Here is a 27069-nt window from a genome sequence, read left to right as displayed (position 1 = left end):
AATTGTTGAAAATCTTTACCTCTAATATATATTTTCATATTAATTTGCATTCATTAGAGATTACATCTAAATTAGCTCTCACCTGGATAAATAATGCAGCTAAATTGGGAAGTGATACTGAATCACAATGAGCTCTCAGCTTGTTAAATAAAACACTTTTTAACGAGCCTAAACGTTAAACTTTTGACCAATGAGTGGGGCGTGCGCGAGCGGAGGAAGGCGACCAGATCTGTGAGGCAGGGCTAGAGTTTCACCAACCCATCATGGTGGACCACAGACCAATCAACTCCTTAACCTTGAGGCCGTTTCCTCTGATACCCGCATAAAAGTTTCATGCTGGTACGAAACGTCACACCGACAGCCCGGTCCCATGAGGCCCCTTACTGAGCTGCACCCCTCCCTTGCTTTCTCACTCCCCACTGTCCCTCCACCCCCACCCAAACCCCCCCTCCCCACACCTTCCGCCCACCCTACTCATCCCTGAGTCTACGAGGGGGAGGTGGGCCGGCATCTCCCGTCATCTCCCGTCATCTCCGCCCGCGCTGGGCGGATGATTTGGCGGGTGCTGGCGGTCGGTGGCGGCCGATGGCAGCGTGCTAATAAACAATTCATGTGCACTTACCGCGCCTCGATAGCTTTACATCGACGGCGGCTGCCCTCGCCTGATTGATACATGCCCTCCATTTCATAACACGGCTCCCGTACAATTGATATTGTTTGGTGTCAGTCATTCCGAGGCCTCCTCACGCCTCCCACGCAATCCGCGCTCTACGATGTCGCGTCACGCGGTCGTGGTGGGGTGGGCGGCGATTGATGGTGGGGGGGGGGGGAATACAAAAATGCTCAACTGATGTTAAAGGGAGCTCGCGTAAGTCATTCAGAACAACGCGCCGACTAGTTGGGCAGCGCGAGCCGAGCGATCTGGAAAATCGGCCTAATTGTCGACGCGTCCCCGTGTCGGCAGCATGAAGGGCGGCGCTGGTTCCAGACGGAAGCCACGTCTTAAACGGCAGGGCCTCGCCGGCCACTTCAAACGCAGGCCGTCAGATTTCCCGCGATGAAGATGGGAGCGTGGGTCTTTGATTTCGTCCTGGAAAGACTGATTGTGTGGCCGAGCGTACGGAACCTAAAAATGTCATGAAGACCTTTTAGCGGCTGACACAATTCTCGTATAACTACGAGGGAGAAATTAGTTTAGAATGCCTTGAAAGAAAAAGGATTGTGGCTTAAAATGCTGTCGCTTTGATGAAACGCGGGCGCACAAAATCATTCCGAGAGTTTGCGAGAGGTTGGCGCTGGGGGTTCAAACAGCGCAGTGGAGCTGCAGTCTCTGTTCCGCTCGAGTAAAGCAAAACAGATCTCTGCCAAAGTAATTCCCACAGACCAACGGACGGTAAATTGCATTTAAGCGGTTCGGCAGAGAAAATTCATCCCAAACAGACGCCAACAATTTTAACGAGCCCCATTTCCATCTGCCTCCCTATCATCTCGCGGTGAGACGCGGCGAGCGCGCGAGCAAGGGGCGGCGCTGCCGGCCTTGCACCCGTGGCGCCAACCCTGTGTGGTGCCGCATAAATTAACGACGCCGGCAGAGAGAGACCAACGGCTCTGTCTAACGGTGCAGAGTGGCGGGGCCGTCCCCCACCTCCCGCTTCTTAGAGAATCTCGCTCGCGCGAAGCCAATTCCAAGTTCGTTACGGCCGCGCACGGGGCTGCCGGGGGGGAGTGGGGGGGCGCGTCGATTGCGCGCCCCGCAACGCTGCCAGACCCCCACCAGTGGATGAAAGTGTCGAGCGCGGAGCGAGCGAGCGCAGGAATCAACGCCACCCGAGCACTACTAGTTTCATGAAAGAAAATTGAAAAAAAGAGGCCTTAGCCCGGCCACTAAATATTTCAAGTAATTCTGAGAAACGCTCGCCTCCCACAGGCCGAGGTTATCAAATGTCACCAATTTACTGTGAAACTTACATCCGTGCGGTTGCGATTGTTGTTGCGCTGCACGTACCGCTGGTTTACAGGAGGACAAGTTTAGCTCATTTACAATAAATATGTTGAAAAGTTAATCTGCAGGCCTGCTCTTCATTCGTTCTCAAGTTTTACTTCCCATTGTTGCTTCCTTTTCAGCCTCGCGGCCGCCAGCTGCAGATTACGTTTCAGGATTTCGACTTTGCAAGCTATCGGAGGGAGAGAGAGCGAGCGCACTTTACCTACTTGTCATCCTTTCGTGTACAAAAAACTCATCAGTGAGGGTTGCTCTGCTCATTCAAACGAGTACTCAGCCAAGGTCTCTGCCAATTGCAAATTCCATGCTTTGATTAGTTTTTTTTTCAAAACCTGTTGACGCATTTTACATGTCCTTCTCGTGCCACCTCGCGCGTGACTCGCGATGATTATTTTGATTTCGTCGCGCGCCTCGAGGTGCCCGTTTTGCACTCTTTAGCCAGGTGCTCATTTTCTGGGATCACGTTTGCGTGTCCGTTCCACGTGTCGCCTGGCTCCTCGCTCACCCACCACCCCATTCTCTGCTCCGCCCCCCCCCCAATCCCATCAAAGCCTTGGTAATCCACGCATGCCGCCGCATAACCCCAGCCACATTAGGCGGTGGCTCGGCCTGCTAAGCCGTCGACGTGCGTTCAATTATAATGTGTTTTGTTTGCGCCGCCCTCTCCGTCGTGTGACTGACCTGACGATGTCCCGCTGAGGATGGGGCCTTCGCTGCTCGGGCGCTGGCTTCCTGAGGCCTTCACTGCTAGGCTGGTGACATGGCCAATGAGGCCTCCACTGCTGGGCTGGTGATATGTCGTTTGTCGCAGAGGTTCGCGGTTAGGCTGCCCATGGCGTTATTCAATAAGGAGTGGTATTATGCTGGGATCGCGGTCCAAAATTTGTCACATTTTATATTTCTTACCCGCAAATTGCTTAATTACTTTAAACACACAAGCAAACTTTACGTGTCTGTGAAACATATAACACCTTCGTGATATCCTTGCACTATAAGAATGGTGTGAAAACACTTGAAAAACCAGATTAATCATAACGCAAAGCGATTTTTTGTTAATGAGAATTTAAGTGATGCTCATCTGCTCTTTACAGCTCTGAGCAGTGTTGGAAAGTCTATATTCCTATGGCGGGGGTGAGTCTACCCACAGAAAAGGCGCTGTTGACTTCCCCACACAAATCTGTAGTAATTTTATCGATCCCGAAGGAATGATATGCTGAATCAAACCTCAACGAGGATTTAAAGTCGTAAGTTTTCATAACCCAACAAATAAAATTGCCACGTGTACAAGCGGTTCAAGTGCCAATTACAGTATTATTGTTTTTGCTCACCGGTGAGTTGAACAATTCTCACAACCAAATTGTAGCAAGTCGGTTTGACGTATCACTTGAAACTGTGGCAAGCATCTTCAGGTAATGAAAAGTAAGTCAATGTAATCATATTAAACCCCACGGCGACGTGGCCCACAGAGAGGGGCACGGCCGCTGGCGTTAACAGGGGCACTAACGGAGTGCTGACAGGCAGACGTGGGGGGGCGCGCCACTGTCAGGCGGGACGGCTCTGTGTTCTCGGGAAATATTATCTCGACGTCAAATAAATTGCCAGCGGGCGCGTGACAGAGCGAGGCGTTGCGAAGGCGCGGGGTCTTTGGAGGTCACCGCACCCACGGGAGAGAGAATCTTCCAACTCACTCGCGGGGAGTTTTGTCAGCGTCACAGCGAGTGAGAAAGCCCCCCCCCCCCTTACACACCCCCCCCCCCTCCCGTTCCATTATCCGTCGGTGTCGAGAACTGGACTTCGTCGGGCCCTGGCTTTGTACCCGACCCCTGTCCTCATCCCACTCTCGACGGAGCGTGTGAGTAGGCGTCCAAGACGGTTGGTCCCTCTCTCTGCGGGTGTTCGCTGATGCGAGAGCGGACATGCGCACGTACGCCCAAGGATCGCCTGCGTCCCGCGTTCGCGTGGGTGCGGGCGGATCTTTCGCCATGGCCAAGGGGTCCGGTGCCGATTTGGGGAATAGAGGGCCCTAGGCGCAGTGAGTGAGAGAAGATTGACAGAGAGGGAGCGACAAGGAGACAGGAACGGAGAGATACACAGAGAGGGAAGCGCATGTGCACGTGCAGATGAATCACACGAAGATGCAAAGAGAAAGATGGAGAATGTTGGATACCCTTAAAGAAGGTTGAACAATTCTTGGCTAAATTTAAAAAAACTGTAATGAGGATTATGATTTTGTAAGGCCAATGAAGAGCAACGATTAGAGATTCAATTTAATTAGAATTGTAATAAGGCCAAGTAATGAAGGTGAAATGCATTTTAAACATTTAAAATATTCAATGAATGTTATGTGGGGTGGAGTGGTGCCAGTGGTTTGCGCACACTGCACATTACAACTAGCAACCTGAGTTTGATTCCTGGCCAAGGCTAACATCTGCGGCAGGTGATATCTGAACTTGATCCTGAACTCCCACCTCTACAAACCCACGCTGACCACCATGGTGAAGCTATGGACAAACAAACCCCATCACCGACATGCCAAGGAGTGGCCTTCGTCCAGCAACGGATAGCCAAAGGGTTGTGACTAATTTTACGTTTTATTATCAGAGATTTGGAGGGTTTCCCGTTGAGCGGAAGTCGCACACGCTTGAAGACGGCGTGAGACAAGCGCCGGCGTCCATCTTTTCCGCGGCAGCTTTGTGTTTTTTTAATTGCCAGCGCGCGTCCCGTCTCGGCTACGGAATGGATTTCCTCCATTACGGTGTCATTCAACCATCAGTGCCGCCCCCCCCACCCCCTCCACCTCCTCCTGGCTCCTGGCAGATCCGCCATTAGTATTGACCTTGGCACGCAGCACCGCGCTGCGGTGTGCACCTGACTGATGGCTTCTGAATGTGTCTCCTCTCTCCGCTGGACCGATCTGCGACTCTCTCCGCAAATTAAAATTAGCCCCCATGCGGAGGTGGCCGAGTGGCTCGCGGGGGCCGGGGGGGACGGTTGCTGTGTGCAGAGGCGCTGAGCCGGCACGTGATGAGACCCTGGATTTAAATCCGCATTTCGCCCGGCCTGGCGGCTTAGCGGTAGACCGAGCGGTTCACCATCAGAAGGATGCGAGTTCAACACCTGGTTGGCGTGGGGGGGGGTTGACTCTCAGCCCATCATCCCTCCTCTCTGGGATCGATAACACGAGTCCCAATTTTCGTGGAAGTCAAGGGCGGTTGTCTTCTGACAATACTCGACCCCACCATATGATAGTAGAATTTCCACCACCGGCTCTGGGCTGTAAACTGGAGACCGAGCGTCACTTCAATGCTCATTTGAGCCGTGAATCACGTTCACTTTTCGTTGGTAAATAAACCGCATTTTCAAGTGTCGCGAGTTGATGGTCTCTGCCCTGTCACCAATAATTGCGCAAAAAACAATATGTTTAGTTTGTCATGTACTTTGGCAGATTTGAGGTCTGTGCACAATTGTTTTTTAGCCATGCACAGGGTAATGAGTTTGTGGTCTGAGGCCAGGATCTGACTGCATACACCAAACAAACGCATCGTATGTTTTTTTTGGCTTATACTGGCTTTGATCATTACGTTAATTAGTTCAGTTGGCACGTAGTGAACCTTCTTTGCAGGACATATGGCATCAAACATGTGCCCCTGGCATGGTTAAGTGACTTGAGATATATTCCCGGAACATCGTTTTCCAGTTTCCACTCTCTGACACAGGGTGGTGCACTGTCATCTGCGACAGTTTAAAATGGCAATATCCTTTTTTGTCCCATGATATGACAACTAATTGTGTAATAAATAGGATTTTCTAGTGGGGAGTTGGGGTGGGGGTGGTGCTGTGTGAATTGGGGGAGGGGGCCAGGGGGTGGTAAGCGTGGCAGTCGCTCCTCCGCCGCATCCCAGGAGAATGAAGACCCGGCTCGATTCTGCCGAAGAGAGGTTTTCGGTTTCTCCGGGCTTATCGCGGCGACGGTGGCCGGCGGTGCAGCTCTGGTGCCACGGGGCAGAGGCTGGCGGAGAGAGAGTGACAAGTCTGTAAAGAGGCTGATCTGTCGTCACCGCCGCGGCCGACACTTATTTAATTTTAACGATCCCTTTATCAGAGCCGAAGTCACCGTGACACGTGGCTAATGCTGGGGCGACTGCGCCACATCTGCGCGGGAGTGAATTAACGTTGATTTATGCCCGTGATGCCGCGTGCGCACGCACCGGCGGAATGTTAGAAACTTGATATTTTCCGCTACGTGTTTGCAAAACGTTGGGGTGCATTGTAGCTGATGCGCCTGTGCGGTACTGAAGCGCGTGTCTTTTGAACGCAATGCATGGTTTTTCTCCGTGTCCAACTTGACGGGAAATATTTTTTATTTAGGTTTTTCAGCGACTCAAATGTAAACGGTGCCGGCGAAGTACAGCAACGCAAGGGTCAACGCAAGGGTCAACGCAAGGGTCAACGCAAGGGTCAACGCATGGGCGAGGCACAATCCGTTGTAGCGCCCGGCCGTGGAGTAGGGAAATTAAGGAAGAGCCAATGAGCTCGGCGAGCGATGGGGCAGCAGCGGGGGAACGGGAAGGAGACTATGGCTGCATGTCCCACTTACCGGAGGTTTCTGCTTTTTGATTTGCCGGCTTGATTTATCAGATGTTCGGCATCCTGCTTTAAATCCACGCTGTCAGGTCTGGATTAAGGGCACGTGTGGCTCTGAGACAGGGATAGTGTTATGGGCCAGCCCTGCGGCCCCAAGAAATGAAGTGTGCTGCCACCTTCCTGCTCTCCTACAATGGTATCCGCAGGCTTGCAGCCAGCTGCAGGCATGCATTAATCGGCCTCTGATGATGAACAGCGAACTCTGGGGTCGGTCTGTCCCTGGGACAATTACAGTCGGCAGTGAAGATGTGCTCAGAGAGAATTTCTCCTACAAGCGAGAGTTTCCAAGAAGTGTGATGAGAAGGAAGGTGACGTATGTGGGGCACGTCCTGAGAGGGATGAAGATGATAGCCCCAGGGACAGTGGAAGGAGGGGAAGGGCGGACAAGGAAGGAAATGCATCGATTGGTGGGACATTGTGAGACAGTTGGGACAGTTGGGACAGTGTGAGACAGTTGGGACAGTGTGAGACAGTTGGGACTGTGAGAAAGCCGGTAGGACAGTGTGAGGCTGTTGGTGGGATGCTGTTATGCGGTGGGACGAGGCTCTCCGTGGGAGACGCTGAGAGATAGCGAAAGTTGTAACGCATCCATCATGCTCATCCTCAATCATGAGGATGACGAGATAGACAATTAAAATGTATTCTCCTCAAGATAATGCTCTGATATATTTCTGTGAGCATTAATAATTTGTTATTTATGCAATTAGGGTGATAAGGGGAATGATATTGTACAAATGAGTTGGGGGCTATGACTAACAAGAACTGGTAAAAGAAGAGATTTCAAAAGTAATCGATTACTCTTTGAATTGAACTCTAACCTCTTGGTCGTGCCAGCCAAGGCAAGCACCGCATAAAGGCCATGAGCTTTTGCACTCGCTGGACCCCTCGCTTTGGAACTCACTGGTTCCGAAGCTACTGAAGGACAAAGACGTTTCTTTCTCTCTCAAAATTCAAACGTGACCTCAACACTCGCCTTTTACCTCGCAGATGCGATGTGCGCGAGAGATGGTTTTTGGCGTGACGGCAGCTTCTTTAAATGTCTGATTATTTCGTTTGAATCTAAACGTGACAATTCATCGAAGTGCCGTGGGTGGGTGGCGCGGCGGGTGGAGAGTTTTTTTACGCGATTATAAATAATATCTGCTTGCGCTCATCAAGCGATTCAGAAATTAGCAAAACCATCAAAAGGGGTTGGCAGCACTCGTGCGCGTGCGTAGCATGCGTTCACTTGCGCACGCACGCACACGCGGGAGGGGGAGGGGTGCGTGTGCTCGCTCGCCCTCACACGCGTGGGCCTCGCGTTAAATATTGAAGCATATTAGTAATATTTCAAGGGAAGCCGGTGGAGGCGCGGCAAGAAAGGAGAGGAGACTGCAAAACGCCCATTGCAGGAAATCACGGCGTATTAAAATTATCTGCTCGCAGCGCGCTCCGCCTCTCGCCTTTGTCATCGGCTATACCGTTGCGGCTTCGATCTTGACAGCAGAACATTTCTTCACTTTCCATTATAACCGTGTTCGGCGCCAGCATTTGTTTAGCCCCTGTCTGTCCTCGCCATCGCAGAGACGGTATCGCTTCGTGCCAAGCCGCTCGGGGACTGTCATTTAAGAGTGTCACTCCGATTCTTAATTCCTGTTTTTGTTTATTTTCGTCGTTCGTGTTCGGCACAATGAACGGCTGATTTTCCATCCCGCGAGTCGGGGCGACCACAACCTTGGCTCGTGAGAGCGAAAGAAATAAAATAAAAAACGCGGCGTTATAGCGTTAACCCCTTGCGTGTCGCAGGGACGTGCGCTGCCGCGTCCCCCTACGATCCTGTGGGAGAGAGCGGGCCGCTCGTCCCCCGAACCTCCGCGCGCGTCGCACCAAGGTCGGACAAATTTAGCGGAACGGGTTTTAGCGCCGGAGCGAGCGAGACTCCGTCGACCCTGCCGGAGCTCGCGCGACGTCCGTTGGGGGCGGCCGAGACGCGTGCGTCGCGCGCATCGCGCGCTCGCCGAGGCCCATCGGGTTTCGGTAATTGCCCCTCGCTGGCGCCCAACGCCCCGTCGAGTCGCGGTCCCGTTCGCGCCACCGCCGTCCGCGGGCGTGTGACGATTTCAAGGTGAAAAAGCGGAGGGTGAATACACGAGACCCTTTTTTTTAGGAGTGTTTTTTTTAATGTTTTCTACGTAAAATTGAAAGAAGAAATAAATTCCAGTGAAGCTCAACTCCCAGGGGTTTGCCTGTCAGTCGGGTCGCGACACGTGTTTTGTAAGTGCGCGTGAAGTTGTGAATATTCATGGAAGATTTTTTTTATCAAGCTTCGAAGCCCTTCCCCCCCACCTCCTTCGCCTCCACCCCCCTACCTCCCACTCATCCACCTTGTTTGAAGGTTATTGTCTTGCGCGGTGGAGGAGGGGGGGGATATGGGGGGGGGGAATATATAATAAACAAACGCGACAAGACTGGACGAAACAATCGGCTACGGAAATTCTAAATGACCTCGCCGTGTATCTCCGTCGTTCCCCGTGTCCCCGCTGGAACCGGCAACAAAGCGAATTATTGCCATTGTAATAAACACATTTCATGTCGCGCAATCGCGTACGGGCCCGTTCCACCCCGGCCTTATTAAATCAGAATTTACACATTTCATTTCCCCAGCTCCACCCACGGGGGCTTTACCGCCACGTGCCACGAGGCCGCGCCGCCACTCGCCCGCCCGCCCGCGTACACCACGAGATATTGCCTCTGGATTTTTTTTGCCATTTTTTTTCACCGCGCACAGTTTTTTTTTGGGCCGCTGTAATTATCAGCGCTGATGAGTCCTCGGCCGGAGCACCGGGGGCAGGGCGTCGAGCCTTATCGCCCATCCCCACGTGTGCCCCCTCTGACACATCCAATTTCCACGGGTTTGCAGCAAAAGGGGGGGCCCCGGCATGTGCGATAGGTGAGGCCGTGTGTTTTGTTTGGCACCGGCTCGCGCCCGGACCCTCGGCATCTAGACGCCGGCGCTGCGATCGTTTCCGCGGCGCCGAGCGCCGGTGGGAGATGCTCGGCCCCCGTCATGACCCGCGTTCCCCCCCCCCCTTCCCCCTCACTTAAACAACCACCATGGTGAGGGCCTCTTAGCCACTGGAGACGTGTGAGAGACAGCTACTGCTGCAGCCGATAACAAAAGATTACAGCTTGTATTCCCAGAGTGAAGGTGCGGAGAGTGTGCTGAGCTGCCCCCGCACATCTCCGCCCGCCTCTGTGCTCACCTCCACTAAACATCACCCTCTTCTCTCCTCCTCTGCTCCCTCCCACACGCCCTCCCCGCTTCAGGTGGAGCGGATGACAACCTGATCGAAGGCGGAGGGGTGCAGTTTGTGTGCAAGCCAGGCGCACGGAACATCACCGTCATCTTCCACCCCCTCATGAGGTGAGAGATAGGATCCCTCCCTCCCTCACTGGCGCGCACACATACCGACGTGCGCACTTAGACCTCGCACTGACTGCATGGTAGCCACTGGGGAGGCAGATGGTGAAACGGATGTGGAAACACGTGCACACGTGTGCACACACCATAGCCATAGCATCACACATGACAAAGATCCCCTGTGTACTTCTTCACAGGCTGTTGCGACAAAGTGGTTTCAGTGAGTGAAGGTGGTTTTGGAACCAACGCCATGCTTGGCCGCATTCATCTCCCCAGTGGTGGCATTTGTTGACACAGCACATCAGGTACCACGAGAGGTTCACGTACCGCTTGCCACAGATGTTATCCTTGGCCCGCAATTGGAATGATGAGGTCACTGCGTTCATCGTGCTGTGCACGAGTGATTGCCCCATCGCTCCCCACATACACACAAGACAAAGATCCCCCATATAACCATAACAAACTGTAGGAGCAAGTGCTATTAGTGGGCACCTATGAAGACTGGCACGGCACACGATGGGGCAGGTGGCCAGGACCATGCCCAGCCACCTTTTTCTTCTGAGTAGTGATGTTTACATATTGCACAAAGTACTGATTTGAGGCTGAGTCGACCTAGGGGAGGCCCAGGACCGGTTCAGGTAATTGTCACTGGTGTTAACCGTGGACGAGGATCGAACTCGGGGTGCCACCACCCCCCCACACACAGACGCACTTAATCCTGCATTATGCGAGCAGACGAAAGCACGTAATTACACCTGCACGCGTGTTTTGAAAATCCACACAACGTGCGCGGAGGCACTGAGTGCGGAGCAGCCCATGAATGTTATTAAAAGTGCCTTGGTCTCCTCCCGCGTGTAAACGTTTCTAGTATACCACGGTAGCAATGCTCTAAATCTTTCATTTTGGTGGTGGGGATTCAGTCTGTGAATACCTCAACAATTGTGGGTGAGGAAAGACCTCGCCAAGACGACTCTTCCCCAATCCGGGTGATGTCGTCTCTGGCCCTTCTGAATACCGCCGGCGGTATTGATAGTGACAGCGGTAGTGGTCGTAGTAGCAGCGTCCTTTATTTAGCTACTAGGAGATGGGATGCAGACCCGTTGTGTTACGTCAAGTCACAGAAAGTTTTAAAAATTTTAAGTCCTACTAAATCTCGACTATATTCAACAATTTCAAGTGACATTGTTAGAGGATAAGCAGAAAAGGTGAAATTCGCTTAAAAAAGTGAAACAAACAAGAAATTGAATAATTCTAGATTTGAAGCTTTCGTGACTGCAAGGATTCATATTCTTAGGTTTTTCCGGTAAAGTCACGTAGGTAAAACATTAAAATTGCAGCAAATCTGGCTGTGACGGTCCCACCTGATGACGGAGACTTGTGTTGCCTCCGAAACGTCGTGATTTTTATTTTATTTTACTTTCATTAATTTTAATGTTTTACCTACGTGACTTTACCGGAAAAACCTAAGAATAAGAAATTGAATGTGGGGTAGAGCGGTGGCATAGTGGTTGGCTGGGTTTAGTTTCTTGTCAAGGCCAACATCAGTGGCTTGTTTTATCTGCACCAGTCTCGGGGTCCAATCCATTATAAGCACGCACTGACCAGCGTGGTGAAGTATGGTCAAACAAGCCCCATCACCAAAACAGTCGGTGAGGCCTTTATCCAAGAGTGGCTTGATAAAGGAATGTGAATAATATTTTTTCATTATTTTCATTAATTATCACGAATACTTATACTGAGCTGTGTTTGTGATGAGAGCACATGGGATTCCAGGCAGACTAGGTTCATATCTCTGAGGCTGGGATTAAAGCCAGACATAACCAACAAAACTTACCTCTCTCACCTTGTAGTTAAACGTTTGTTTTGTCTACCTAGGTGAGAATTTAGTTTGCCAGTAGGGGTCTGATTTAATCCCAATCGAGTAATTTGTGGGTAATTTTCAAATTGGAAAAATGTGGACCCTGACACCGACAGACAATGGCCTGCTGCTGTGTGAAGCAGACAGCGCATATTCACACAGCAGTTACACCGCAGTAATAACCAGGGCGGGCACTGGGTTCGCACCGGGAACCACTGCAACATACCACTCGCAGCATACCACTGATTCAGCTGAGTTGAGTTCGTGGTCTGGGTAAGCCTAGAGCTTTTATACACACATTGCTGCATGCTTTTGTGTGTAGTTAAATCTACCAGCATGGGTGTGCATCTTTAGTACACATCAGTGATCAATACAAATCAGAGACCTTTGTGTTTTTAAGTAGAGTTTCATGCAAGGCCGCAGCTCGTACGTATCTCTAGCCGCGTCACCGAGCCCCCCTCCCCCCCTCGCAGTTCCACGGCCCCCACCCCTGCCGAGTGATGGAGCCGACATTAATTTGCGTTTTAATGAGCTTAGGATTGGGGGAAGATTTCATTACATCCTCATTAAAGCCCTTCTCCGTGCGGGTGACCATGGGATGACGAGACTGCGGTGCAACAGGTTTAACCCCTCGCTCGCCGCAGCCGCTGGGAACCAAGGCGGCGGTGGAACCTGGCAGGGGCTGCATGGCGGCCGGTCGCTCGGTGGCGTCCCCTCATCCAGCAGCGGACTGTAGAAAGGGCCGCACTTATTCATAATGGTATTCATTTTAGTATAAGTATTTACTATATATGTATGTGTATATTTGTCTCTATATATATTTATACCTGGGCTGTATGTTACATCTGTGTGACACCAGTTCAAAGCGTTACTCGTGAGAAGAGTCAAGGTGAGGTGTGGGTGGGCCGGCCACGACGCTATGGCACTCGAGTGATGTCACTCTGACGTCACTGCCCCACAGCTTTATTACTCGTTACTGCAGCAGCAATGTCGCTCAATGGCTTTGATGGACCTCCTGACAGCGGTTTCAAATTATTTTTTGCATTAACGCAGCCTGTTAGGTGGATATTCTGCAAGGTCATAGCTTTCGGTTGTTTGGGTTTAAACTGTTTTCAATGATAAATCGTGGAAATATTGCTCACCCGGCATCATCGGCACAAGAGTCGTTTGTTTGTCATTAAAAAAAAAACAATGGGTGCATTTGTAGCCGTCTGTGTTGAGTTCAGAGAATCAATTCGATGGCACCTGGGGTCACCAGACAGATTCCATTTGTGCCTGGTGCAGAAGCGTGCGGGATTGGGCAATGACGGGTGATGTGAGTGATGGATCGCACCACTTAAAAAGGAGACTCGCATAGAGGCCCAAAGACTCGCATAAAGAGCAACAGACTCCCATAGAGACCCATGCACTCACAGAGACCCAGAGACGCATTTCGACATAGAGACCCATGCTATGCAGCACAATGTGGTGCTGCATAGCACTTCACCGCAGTCACAGTTAGGCGACTCTCTATATGCCCCACTTAAGGAGGAGGTAACCGCTCCTGCCACGTGTCGTTCTAACACGGTGGTTAACTGCAGAGTCCAGGTAATTAGGGACTAGGAGAAGCTGGGAATTTCTATCACTGACGTGCATTCAGGTAACACTATTAAGTTTCTGAAAAAGCTACTAGTACATAGGGTGAACCGTCGGACACCGTGGTGTCGAACAGCACGTGGCGCTACAAACCCAACACATGTCGGGGAGCCATAGAGCACAACCGCAAATGCCTGCGCAGTAGGGGCGGTTCTTGCGTTGGATCTTTATGCCCAAGGGAGTCGCTGGATCCTGAGTGGCGGCTGCTCGCTTGCTCTCCGGGTGCCCTGGCCTGGCCCCGGCGTGGGTGGCCACTCGGCCGAGAGTCTCTCCGCCTTCTCGTGTCTTGTTCGTCAGCGGCCGTGGTACAACTGCCTCGAGGAGAGGTCGCGAGGAGCGCAGGGCACCGACGACGACGGTGGGCGATGTGGTTCACGTGGCAACGATGGCGATGATGGTGATGGCATGGTGCCCGGAGAGAGGAGCACGGGGAACGAAGGAGTTAAAGTCTTAATGAGTAAAGCTGCCGGCCTTTGGCCTGGGATGAGAATTTTCACTTAGATTGCAAATGGCTTTTTTTCACCCAAGACATTCATCAATGAGTGATTGTTTTGCTGATGAGCAGAGAAAGGTAGAGGCGTGAGACCCAACCAGGAATAAATGAAGATTAAGAAGGTAAGGTGAAAGTTTTTTTCCAGTTCCCCCACAGCCCCCCATCCCCTCTCCCTTTTGGATGAAGATTAAAAACAATGGCTTTAATCAAGCACATTGTCGAGGAGAAAATGCCACCAGATGCTCATTACGCCGACGCTTTCGCGCAGCGGAGTTGGTCCCGTTGGATATCCCGCGGGCATGCGCGGGTGTGCGCGGCTTGCGTTGTTTTTGTTCTGCTGTCTCGCCCCGAGCAATCCTCTCGTTCCGTGGGCGACGTGGCCCGTTGCTTGGGTGGCGCAGAGCAGCAGTGGTATCTGTAATCCCCCCCAACGCCCACCGGCGGAGAGCGCAGGATGAAAAAGAGAAACTCTTTACTCTTCGAGGCCCCAAGCCAAGGCGCCACGAATGCGAAAAACGTGAAGATGAAAAGCTGTTCCCTTCCCTATTCCAGTTTATTTATTTTCTCGAAGAATTAAGGGGACAGATTGGGCCTCATTACCACACTACATACCTGACTTGATAACATTTAATCAAAAGAGCAGTGCGAACTGGGAAACGTTAGATGTGTTGAATAAATAACATACAAAATGAAATAATAGAAAATAAGAAATAATTGTATTATATACATTTATAAATAAACTGCTTACAAATGTGTGAGAACAAATCAAAGATATTTCAAATGTGAGATAGAAATCCATGTTTAAACAGACAATCGCCGGCAAGCACACGCTTCCTCCCCTTGCAGTACTTTCAAGATTGGTGTTTGTAATAATATTACGCGGCAATCATCCCTGCCGGGGGCCGGCTATTCAAAAGCCCTGGCACCCCTGTCCATTAGTCAGCCGCGGCACGTCCCTTTCAAACGGCGCCTCCCGCCGCCGCAGGTGAGGGGGAGTTGTGCCGGCGCTCGGGGCGAGCGGCGCGCCGTGCGAGACTCAACCAGTCGATCCGTTCATCTCCGCCCGGGGCCTGTATGCTCGACAGCGTTCGCACTACACTCTATTTATTTCTGCGATGGCCGACTTTCTCCCCTCCCCTCTCCGTTCCCTCCGCCTCCACTGCTTCCTCCTACCCCCCCCTTTCCCCCGCACACCCTCTGCCTCGTGGTTTCTCTCCCAGTAACTTTGTTGCTCGTGCCCTCCGTGCACTTCCCCTCCTGCCTGCGGCTGTGTGGATGCGTGCCGCGTGGAACAGCCAATTTACCGTGAAATCTAGGTCTTGTTTTGCGCTGAGGTTGAGGGGTCTGTGCCGCGGGAGGGAGAGAGAGCGGTCTGCGGGGTTTTTTGTATCCATTTTTGTCTGGTTTTTTTTGCTAAAATTATTTGATGCACATTAGAGGGAACAGCTTGTATAAAGTGGGAGACATATGTCCACTAAAAGGCAAAGTCTTCCCGCATCCTCAAATCCTGGTGCCCGCCGGTGCCGCTTTTGTTTTTCCTTTGTGCACGCATCCGGTAGCACTTGTAGGCCAGGGCTGTACGTTGAGCACTTGCTGCGAGCCCACAGCTGCTTGTGTCAATGTGGATTCGTGTGTTGGGCACGGAGAATACGCGGCTCTCCGAGTCTTTGTTCGGTCTCCCCGCAGTCGGCTCGGACTTCACTCGCGGCTGCTAATAAAAAATGTGCCACTTGAGGTGGCGCGGTGGCCCCAGGGGTCAGGGGGTGAGGGTTTGAACGCGATCAGAAACCCGTGATCTCAGCCGCTCTCTCGGGGAGCGGCCAGTCGATTCTCTCCCCCCAGTCGCGAAGTCGCGTGCACGTCGTCATCGATTATATTGATTGTTTGATCATTTGTAATCGAAGGATCGCAGAAGATTAGGACTCTTGGAATGGAATCCGGTTCGGTTTCAGTGGCGATTGAGCCAAACCGATAGGCACGTGCACGCAGAGCTCATGCCGCGGTGATCAGTCACGTGGCTTCCGTTGCCAGGCACCAACGGCAGGGCTCGGTGGTCATTGCGTAGTCCATTCAAATAGACACAAAGACGCACACACACACGGGGATGAACTATCTTATTTCTTTTATTCGAGATTTCTAAATCTTAGGCAAAGCGATAATTGACTTTTTTTTTTATAATTGCTTTACATCCGATTAACTGTCGTGCAGAAAAATGAAAATTGACAACTCTAGTTAGAAAGGGTAATCCATTTGTAGATACCCTGCTAAAATAATACTGGAGACATTCTAGAGACATGAACATTTTTATTTCAAAGCCTGTACACTTCTCCCACCGATATGAATACACGTGTTACTTGATTATATATACGCTTGTTCACCCAGGAAAGCCTCACTGAGTCTCAAGACTCATTTTTCAGGAGGGTCCTGCCCAGTGTTTGCAGTCGAGTGTGACGTTGCTGTGTATACTCCTAAGCCAGTGATTTGCAGGGAATTTTTGAGAATTGGGATGCATTGGGATGTTTTGTGTGTGTATACGAGCTAGACGAGCAAACCGGAGAACCTGGAGAAAACCCATGCAGGGGGGAGAAATATACAAACCCTGTGAAGAAAAGTGTCTGAGTTGGGAATCTAACCCAGGAATTTTTGCTACGAGGCACAAGTGTTGCCACTGCGCCACCACCCTGCCGCTCTTTAAATAATTTCCCGGCCACCTCTGCAGGATACGTAGCCATCACTTTCACGATATCAGTGACTTGTTGAGATGAAAATCAGAGAGGATCATTAGCATTCGGTGGGAGCCCTGTGAACGGACCAACCCGTGGTTGATATTATTTTTTTTTCGTTCCTCCTGCCTCCCACGTCGAGCGCTCGGGCGAACGAACCGACCGAACGTCCACGCTCGCGTCTTGCGGCGCGCAGAGCTCCCCCCGCTTTACGGGAAGACTTAGACGGCCGCTTCCGCTGGCACCGCGGTGGCGCGGGGGAGCGGCGGTGGCGGCACGATGAATCACGTGGTTCCTCTCCCGCGCCAGAGTAAACGTGGAGCGGGAGCCAGGGGCCGAGATGGAAGCGCTCGTCCTGCGAGGCTGTCAAGAAATTCATACCAGATGCCAGCGCCGATACGCATTAATAACAACCGCACGACGTCCGATCCAAACCCACCCCCATCCATTTGTTATGTAATAATCATAAATAATATTATGTACCTGTGTAGAGCTTCTTTGGTCAATCCACTGCACATCGAGGGCCTTGAACATTGCCAACTTGTCTTTGGCTTCCGACAGGATGAGGCTACCTCGTGTCATCTGTACCCTTACTTTAACCAGGAGACGATACAAACCCAGTCACACGCACAACACAGCAGTGCCTCTCTTGCAAGGGTGAGCTGCGTGGGTGTCCCCGATTTGTTTATTTGTTGTATTTACACCGTTGCTGAGCATTCTACACAAATCACCAAGTGGCCGTCGGCAAGCTGTGCCGTCAAAGGGCTGTAAAGAGCGCAACACGTTTCTTGATTTGAGCAAGATTATTATAAAAGCTTGGGGGGGGGGGGGAGAGACGCGGTGAACGTGGGTTCGGTTAATGATCATCCTTACAAGACTACAGTCTCCCAGCTCTCCCTGTGCCAGAGACCAAGAGACTCGAGGAAGTTCTTTATCAATCCACTGCTGCATGAGGGCCTCCCCACGCCGTGCGGGTCGCCGGAGTTATTTTATCCTATACCGCAGCCACGCTGGTCAGCACGGGCTGGTAATGGCGGAAAACATAGTTGTGGGCACGCACAAGTGCAGTACAGCATTGGATCGGTCGCGTCTGACGGTGGTTAAATTTTGAACCGTGATGAGCAGGAGATGCATATGCATTGGGAATGTTACCTAAAAGAACACAAAAAGTGACGGGCGGCCCTGACATATTATAGAATGTAACAATATCACATCAATTAATATTCATGTGCAGGGTACAAATGCCCGATATGCGGGCGGCGTAATGCTCACAAATGGGAACGCATCTCATTTATAACTTGCGCGCTGTAATGGATTCTTTTGTAAATCGGTTCATTAAACTGAGCTCCGTATTCACTCCTAAAGAAGCGGCCGTGAGCTTTTTATTTAATTTTTTCCATTCTCAGCTGCTACAGAAAAAGAGACGGAACTACTTGTGCGAGAGACGAGGTCACAGGAGCAGCACAGACTTTAAATTCGCAGAATCCCGCGCACCGTGTCCTAATTAGTGGAGCCAGTGGAACACTTTTTCCGCACGGCAAGGTAGGGGGTGTTAGAGAGGGCAAAAGCTCAGCCCTGCAATGGCTCTCAAGCCAATTTTACTTTTGTTTACATTCGTGGCGTCTTTATGGCACAAATCTGCCACTCAAAGCGCCATCACATTAAAAGTCAACACAAACAATAAATATAGATTTGCATGCTATCTACAGTTGAAAGGGACCTCGACTGCAGGGTGCTCGAGAGAGAGACCATCTGGAGGTATATTTGGCCTACTCTTCTACGCTGACCCAGACATCTTGAAGAGGTGGCGGTTCCCACACTTTACCCCACGTGACTTACTGATCGGCCAACTATACTGCTGGGTGGACAGAGGCGTTGGGCAGGATTTAAGAAACTTGCCTGGAGAAAATACAATTTCTACACACCATGGGATTCATCAGGTCACCTAAAATGGGTTCATGAACCTACTTTCTATATTGGCATCTATTTTCCATCTTTTCAGTGAGACATCCGCAGCGGGTTTGGGAGTTTAACGAATGTCTACATATTTATGATCCAGCGGTTACTGATTCGTTCCACTCACTCACCGACGGTCAGTCACCTCCTTATCACTCTTCTGTCACTACGACTACTACCATGGTCACTGTTACAGTGAACTTCACTCGTTGATTCTTGCTCCAATTTTGAGAACTCATCCACCACAGTGCAGGGCACAGCAACACACTCAACCATCCACTCACCTGCTTACATTCTCAACCACTCACCCACTTACCCACTCACGCATTCACCCACCCACTTACCCACCTACTCACCACACTGCAGGTCACAACACTTCTCTCTCTCTGCTTCTTCATTCGCATTGCACTGCTACACAATTTCCTCCCAACATCCCTTTTTCCAAGCTCTTCAAAAATAACATTTTTTTTTATTCAAGAAAAGTATTAACTCTCACTTTTTACAACTTTGATGGTGCTGTTTGTTGCTGGCGGCTTTACGTTTTGGGCCTGTGCTAAGCAACATTGTTAAAGGATTTTTTTGTTTTACCCTTGCCTCCAAAGCGTTGCATTCTGTGTGCCCTCATTAATATTAACAGGCTTCATATGAAGCACCACCTCCGCTAGTTGCTACCCCCCCCCCACCACCGTCCCCCCCCCCCCGTTTGCCCCGCCCCCCGCCCCCCTCCGCAACGCCAGAATTATTCTCACTTCTGTGCCCACTAGCGTGGCTCCCATCAACACCCTGCGCCCATGACTGTGTAATTGTTAATTTAATCTGCTTTTACAGTGTTATTAATATGGCTGCTCTTATTGTTGTTGATGCTGTCTCGTTGCGAGCTGGTGTTAGTTATTTTTAATGAGCGACCGTCGCGACGAGCTCGTGTCTGCTCGCCGCGCGAATATTAACGACCCCGAGAGAGCGAACGAGCGGTGCGTTTACGCGTTTTACACAACGCCGCTTTCAACTACGGTTAAACGTGCCGACGGATTTTGTTCCATCCGTCCGTCTGTGGATGTTATCCGTCTGTGTAACAATAGGCCACGGTAACTTGCGTAAAGGTAAACTAGTACGAACTAAATTGTAGGATAGGTTTGTGTAGCTTTTATGCACTTCGCCGAGAAAATATTGGTTCATTTGTTTGCAGGATCGCCCGACTTGGAAATTAAGGATTATGCATGGTGGGCAGGACGATGGCGTATATCCGCACGATGTCACCCCGTGATGTCGCACGTCTCACGCTTAAAATGTAACCAACCGTAAACGGCCTCTGGACACTTGCCTTCCTGCGTGCCTAGTGCAGGCACTCCCATTTTTATCGCTAATTAAATACATCCTTGATCAAACCGCATTTCCAAAAGTGTTAGAGAACTTATGCATTAGCACGATTTCTTGTTTTATTTTTTATTCGTGTTGCGTCATCGCATTTTATCACGACTCGGCGAAGTTCCGCCTTTTTCCTGTCGGCTCCGTCGCCCGTGGGTCTCAAGTGGAGCCTGCCGGGGGAAATGGGGCTGCTACCAAGTGCTGGAATTGTAAGCGGAGGGCAGGGTGCGATGCCAACCTCTGCCAACTCGCATTTGAGTCACGCCCCCCCCCGCGCTGTCACTTGTCGGGTGGCAGGATTCGGACCCACGTCTCTGCGGCACTGGCACGGTGCGACCACGGTGCTACCCCACGTGAGATCTCCGAGCCAGGGAATGCATTCATCCAGCAGTGGATTGACATGGCTAGAACCCAGACTCGCACATTTCAGTAAGCCGGGGGGGGCAACGCTTTGCAGGCAGATGAGCAGGGTCCACTTGCCTTGAGCTTCGTGTAACGTCTATATTTAGCGCAGAGCTTGTAACTGCCTCCAAACGAAGGTCATTGATTGAGTTTTGAAGGTGATGTTACTGAAGACGGATTGGCTGCCTAGTCTGGTTTAAAAAATAAAAATCCCTTATGGCAACAGACAGCAAATCATTTTACTTCACCCAGTTAGTACTGTACGTGTTATGAATCGCTGCTGATTGTGTAATTCACGAGGTTTCGGGGGCTCAGTTGTATAATTGACAGATGCGAGTGCACATAGGCGATTGGCGTGCCTTAGCGGTCCTGAAATCTCCCCGAACGGGCGTTAACGAAGACGCATCTGACCCAACCAATCCGCGATTGCATCTCCCACCTCCCACAGCCACGAAATTCATTAAGGGCTCCAAATTAGCCCAACTACTCCTGCGTCGCAGTCACTTCAACATCACCTTTGCTTTCACCCCGGGAGTTTGTGAGCGTGGGACGCGCGCTTTAAGTGATCAGCGGACGAGATGAGCTTGGGCAGGAGGCAGGCTCGGATCTTTATTAGCGAAGTTAGTGGAGAGAGGAGGGCTCTGTGTTTCACCTTGCCTCTTCATGGTCACAACTGAATTCCTCCCTGAGGCCACCACCTGTTTGTATCGTGACGCCCGTGTAAAGACGTTGAGAAACAAAGACGAGGACTTTGGTGTTCGCGATGAAGCCGTTCCACATGTGCCGCTGTTTTTGGTTTGCCAGCAATGCCTATGGAAAGTAAAATGTAATAGATTTAAAATCATACAAGGCACCCTCTATGTATTTATGTATCTTGAACTTCTTTGTCACCGTACGTAGCCAACCGTGCTAGGTACGAAATCTGATGGTTAACTGTGACCAAATAAACCGGAATGTGCCCTGTCAGATAGATGTTGGAAACTAAGCAGCTTCGAGCCTGGAGAGTGCTCGGATAAGTGACTGCCACGTACACAAGGGTGCTATAGACTGCTGCCTGGCCACGTAGGCGAGCAGCAGAGGGCAGTGACGTTGAAGCCATTGTTGTACTGCACTTCTGACCAACGTGGTGAAGTGTGGTCTATAACCATCATGGTGTGGGGATGACTTCATCCAGCAGTGGATTGACAAAAGGGCTGCGCATTGCATTTATCGATTCCGGATAGTGAAACAAACTTGAGTCCTGGAAGGAACATGATTTGCCATTTGCGGTTGCTGCTGCTGCTGGTAACAATACTCACACCTTGGGTCACGTGCCTCTCAGCATGCCTCAGAGGCGGTGGCTGTGTGTTGCGAGGGGATGGGGAGGCCTCACCTCCACAGTTTGTCATCAAAGTTTCTTACGCGGGGTGAAGGGGGTGTGAGGGGTGGGGAACAGCCGTTGCCAGAGTTATAGATCTTCGTTTTCACCTCAAAGTGGAAAGTGGAACGATGCCTCATCATAATTTATTACGACGGCCGTGTTAAGGTCAGCGGTGTGCACGGCCCATCAACTTGGAACAACGTCCGGCGTAGCGGCGCTTTTATTTTATTTTTTTGTCTCTTTCAATCACGTGCCGGGCGCGTTTATAGGGCAACAGAGACGACCCTGTCCTTGAAAAACTATTGACGCCACAAGCCAGTGGAGCATGCCGACTGAGAAAAACCACACAAAGGAGAGAGAGAAAAAAATAAAATAACACCTCCCCCGCCCAGTGTGATCGAAATGAACGACCCACAATTTCGACATTCCCTCCAAAGCTGGGGGATGGGGGGCCCTTCTACACAGGGGTTGCCCCCTCCCCCCCTTTCACACGGGGAGGACTACCCTCCCCCCGGCTTAGATACACTGAACGAGTTGCATTGTGGGTATAGACGGTGCCAGCCTTCCACCCACCAGCGACTCGCTCGGAAAGTGAAATCGCCAGGAGTGGCCACCACCGCACCGTTCCGCCACGTTTTAAATGTTGGTTCAAATCGATAACGGCGGCTAATGGGCACTAGCGGGGGCGTCGGCTCGGAGTAGAAGATGCAGGGAAGCAGTGGGATGAGGTGGCATCGAACAAAGTATTGTCGGCTCGGCAGGCTCCCGACTCTCTGCTTCTCATCTGTTTGTGTGGCTCCGTACAAAGTGCCCCCATTCTCACCCCTGCCGCGCGGTCCTCTCGTTTCCCTCGTTTCCCTTTGTACCTTCTATCAGTCTAAGGCTAACTCCGCCGTGTCCGTTGATAACGTACAATAACACTATGAAAATCCCTCTTTAGTTTATCTCCAAACGCGCGGCACCTCATTTGTACAGCGTCTTGAAATGGGGCCTGCTATTAGAAGCCTCACAAGTCTGATCTGTATTGTCATTGCGATAAAATGAGTCGTAGCGGTGGGACAGCTTGTAATTCGCCATGAGACAAGCCGTTAAGATGCACGCACGGCACCGTCTGCTTCCGTGACGATGTCTACACCGCTCCGTACCCCCCCCCCGCCACTGCCCCCCCCCCATCCTACCCGGGCCACTGATAATGGGGTTTTGGGAGTTGACCCCCGATCTCAACCCTTGACCTGAGCCTTTAATGGTCGCTGGGCTTCCAGGGTGGAGCCTGAGGGCCCAGCTACTTGCCGTGACGTCGCTCAAACCAGCCAAGTGTGCAGACAGATCATCGCCATCATCAGCCGTGACCTTTCCACTGCTGAATGAAAGCCTCCCCAAGCTGTTACCACCTCTCACATTTGATACCTTATCAATCCAAATTGTATATTCTTAATAACCATTATAATTAAAACTTCATTCGGGCCATAACATGCCAAGCCATTACAAAGGTGCTGTTGTGGTCATCTTTAGTCGAGTCAAGGAGCCCCCAAGTTAACGTGCTGTGGTTCCTTGATCTATAGGCAGCCTTAGACCAGTGGTGTAATTCCACATTGCTGTGGCACCTCCGATGAGCATGGTTGGCTACGTACGGTGCCATAGAAGTTCAACATACAGAGCATGCTTACATTTGACTTCCGGCAGCGTGATAGTCGTTTTGATAATGGGCTCGAGTTGAGCCCGGCTGGTGTTTGACCTCGTAATTGAGTGACGAGCCCTCGGCCACCGCACCGCTCACCCCCGTAGAACCGCAGCGATTAGTACGCTTGTTCACAGTGAGTCTCCTGCCACGTCTTCACAGTCGGAGCTGACGTTGCCGCGTGGAATCCAAATTGAGCGCAATTGCAGCATTGGAATGTTTGGCCAGCACCGGTTACTTTTGCAGGTTTTTGTAGGTTTAGCTGTGGGAGGAGACGGGATAACCCGGAGGAACCCCACGCAGAGCAGGGGACGACATACAAACTCCACGCAGAAAGGGAGCCAAGTCGGGAATCGAACCCTTGCCCTTTGTTGCTGCGAGGAGCAGCTGTTACCACTGCTCCCCACCGCCGTCCGTCATAGCGGTAGCAGCTCAGGTAGCATTGTTTGCACCGACCGTCAAAGGACACATTTTACCGTCCGTTTCGCCTGCCAGCTCAGACGTGAACAAAAAAAATAGTGATCGGCGGCGGGGTCAATGAGTCCCTCAGGGCACACTCTCTCTCTCCGCTATTCCAAAACCTCTCGTGCAAATCAAACCCCCAGGGGGAGCGGTGACAGCAAATTGATCTTCTTTGAACCCCAAGCATCACGAGAGACGCTGGCGACGCAGTGATGGCCGCGCCGTGAAGTCTTCCCCCCTCCTCTTCCGCTGGAGAAGCTGCAGGTTTCAAGCGCCGTTTGTGGACCACTGCTGAATTCAATTCCACGAGGAGTGGACAATGTTGTGGTGACAGAAGTTTTTTTTTACGTGGGTCCCTTGATAAACTTGCTCATTAAATAAGGTCATTGCATAATTCACTTTTATTGAGTGATGTAAATATCATGGTATAAGTTGTACCAGCAAGTAAAATATTTGGTCTTGCCCTTTGGCCTAATATCTGTTGAGATGAAAACTGGTCTCACACCCACGACAGTCAACCGTAAGTGTTTGTATTTTACTTGGGCACTAAATTCTATTCCTGGGTATGGCAATATATCCAGGAGCTAAATGCCGATGTTGACGTCTGCTCGTCATGAGAGGGCCGCAGAAGAGATTTTGTCCAGTATTGCTATTTCTCCATTGAAAGAGCGCAGACTTACAGTGGTTTACTATATGGTCCCATAGTTTTGGTTGCATGGCCACAATCGCACTGCTGTGGCTCGTATTTAATTTCCATCTGTGAAGGAGATGTGCACATCATTGACCTGTTGATCTTCTGATACGGTTGATGGTTCCACCAGTGTCTTAGAGGCGGAGGAGGAATGTCATAGCCAGGAGGACCTTTGGGTCTCGAACAAGGAGGTGTTTATTCTGGACCACCTCCACGTTGTTCCACTCTGTTGGTCAGCGTTCCGAATGATCAGCCCACCGCACGAGTGGATGCATCTCCACCATTATGGCTCACAGTTGGATTCAGCGCCTCGCTGTCATTGTCTGCCTCCTCGGCGGCCCACTGGCCGGCGTGCCATGGTACCGTCGTAACGCCTGTGCGTTCAATAGTTGCGCTGCTGCATCTGACCCTCACGCAGTCATAACCCTTAGCCTGAATGCACACACACGTACCGATGACTCGTGCGCCTTCTGCTATTCCATGCTCACGGGCGCCCTCCGCGAGCGTAAACTGAGACCCGACGTTTGCCAATTATTGGGAAGGTGGCTTGGCTTTACTGAGCGGGCCACGTTCCCATCGGCGCTGTGGCGCGCGAGCGAGAGCGACGTTCCGAGGGATTCGTCCCGACCCGGTCCCCATCCAGTACTCGTGCGAGAAACGGTTAACAAGCGCTTGCTTATTACACGTAATTAAAATGTCATTTAGATCAGCCCTCCTGTAATTGAATGTCTTTTGCCTCCCATTACTTATGAGAGTCGTAAATTAGGGCCTGGGCCGGCGGGCTGGCCCCACTAGCCGCCTCCCGGACCGCGAACTCTCGCCGGGTTCCGCCGCCGTCCCCCAGCGAAAAATCTTTGAGCAGCCGTAGAAAGGGCAATCAGAAAGAACGTTGAGATAATGACACGGAGCTGATGAGTGCTTGTGATGAGGCTCTACCACAGCTGAGCTGCAGTGATGAAGAGGCTACAAAATTAAAGATATGGTTAGAAATCGAAGTGAGACCCTGATAATCCTGGTCTCTCGAGTTTTCCCCTGGTGAAACAAAATTAACTTGCACTAGCAGGTAACATTCACTGATTGAAACACCTTTTATGAACGAGTGCTGGAAATTCCACATTGCTGTGTTGGAGGCATTTAAATCCATACAGGCAGCCATTGATGACCATCCACAAAGGACAACTTGTTATATCTGCCCCTAGAGGGCTGAATGGCTGAGTTCACCCCCGAGGGTCACCTGAAATCTCAGACGTGCGACAGCAATCCGCGCACTTGTGACCACGGCGCCCAGCTGGCGGATGCGCAAATAAAGTAAAATCGAGTTGATAAGTAACGAATCTGTGACCAGTTTTTCTTCCCCGCGGTGAGTTATTTTCTTACTGTCTGCGGATGAAACAGTTTCACGGCATTCAATGCCTGGAAATTGGGCGGGGGTGTGAATTGACTTTGCGAGTTCGATCGTTTTTTTGTGATCTTCTCAATTTGGGGGGGCGGGGGGCGAGGACACCCCTCCAGGACAATTGCTGCTGCTGCTGCTGCCGCTTTAATCCGGCAATCACAAACTCGCGACAACACAGCCGGGTAAATATGCACATTTGTGAAGCGCCGCCTGGGTTTGGCTTTTCATAAGAAACCTCGTTTTGAAATTGCTGCCTCCATATGGGAGAATTAAAAAAAAAGAACATAAAGAAGCCTCATTGTACAAAGGTTTTCAGATTGTTTAGACTCGGACGTGCGGTGGGAGCGATCTGGGGTGCGGGTATCTCTCCCTCGGGCAGCGAGCAGTAAGTTATCTCGTTCCTGCATTGGGATTTCTGATTAAAGCCGAAATTGAGAAAGCAAGACAATGTGGGGCTGAAAGGCTGTTTGGCGAGTGCTCTGAAAATTGCTAAATCCGTTATCTGTCCGTCCGTCAGACTGTCTGCCCGCTTTAATTCACACCGCCGCGAGATGCCGTCGGGGATGTTCTGAAAGCAGGGAGATGTGATCGTTCCAGACACTGCGGCAGGCTGCACATTTACTTCCTTAATTCCCTTCCAATCGCCCTGTGCTCTCCTCTTTTTGCTGTTCCATCTCCTCTCCCGCCACTCTTTGGCTCTGCTTTCTCTCTCTCCCTCTGCCTTCCTGTGGCTGCCCATTGCCCCCCCCCCTTTCCCGCCTCCTGGCCTCCCCCCATCTCCAGCTCCCCATGTCTCGTTTGAGTTCGCTCAGTCTGACTTGAAACTCGCTTTCGGGAGCAGCGGTACATATTGTGCGAATTACTCAATTGGGATCACACAGCAGCAGCAGCATCACCTGCTACGAAAACTTAGCAGGACCCTCCTAAAAAAGAGTATTGAGACTTATTGAGACTTTCCTGGGTAAGCAAGCAGAATAAACTGTACTGTCATCTCTTGGTCATCT

General features: G+C 51.1%; 1 protein-coding gene across 2 annotated transcripts in view; it reads left to right on the top strand.

The window, feature by feature from the left end:
* EXOC4 (exocyst complex component 4) overlaps positions 1–27069 on the top strand; it is a 121805-nt gene that overhangs the window by 31674 nt on the left and 63062 nt on the right. For both annotated transcript variants that reach the window (XM_078861135.1, XM_078861134.1), the window contains exon 10: positions 9953–10049. In XM_078861135.1, coding sequence (XP_078717261.1) covers positions 9953–10049 — 97 coding nt within the window. The remainder of the gene's footprint in view (positions 1–9952; positions 10050–27069) is intronic.

Source organism: Lampetra fluviatilis, chromosome 11, assembly GCF_964198595.1.
Source record: "Lampetra fluviatilis chromosome 11, kcLamFluv1.1, whole genome shotgun sequence".
Taxonomy (NCBI): Eukaryota; Metazoa; Chordata; class Hyperoartia; order Petromyzontiformes; family Petromyzontidae; genus Lampetra; species Lampetra fluviatilis.
This window is presented reverse-complemented; position numbering and strand designations above follow the sequence as displayed.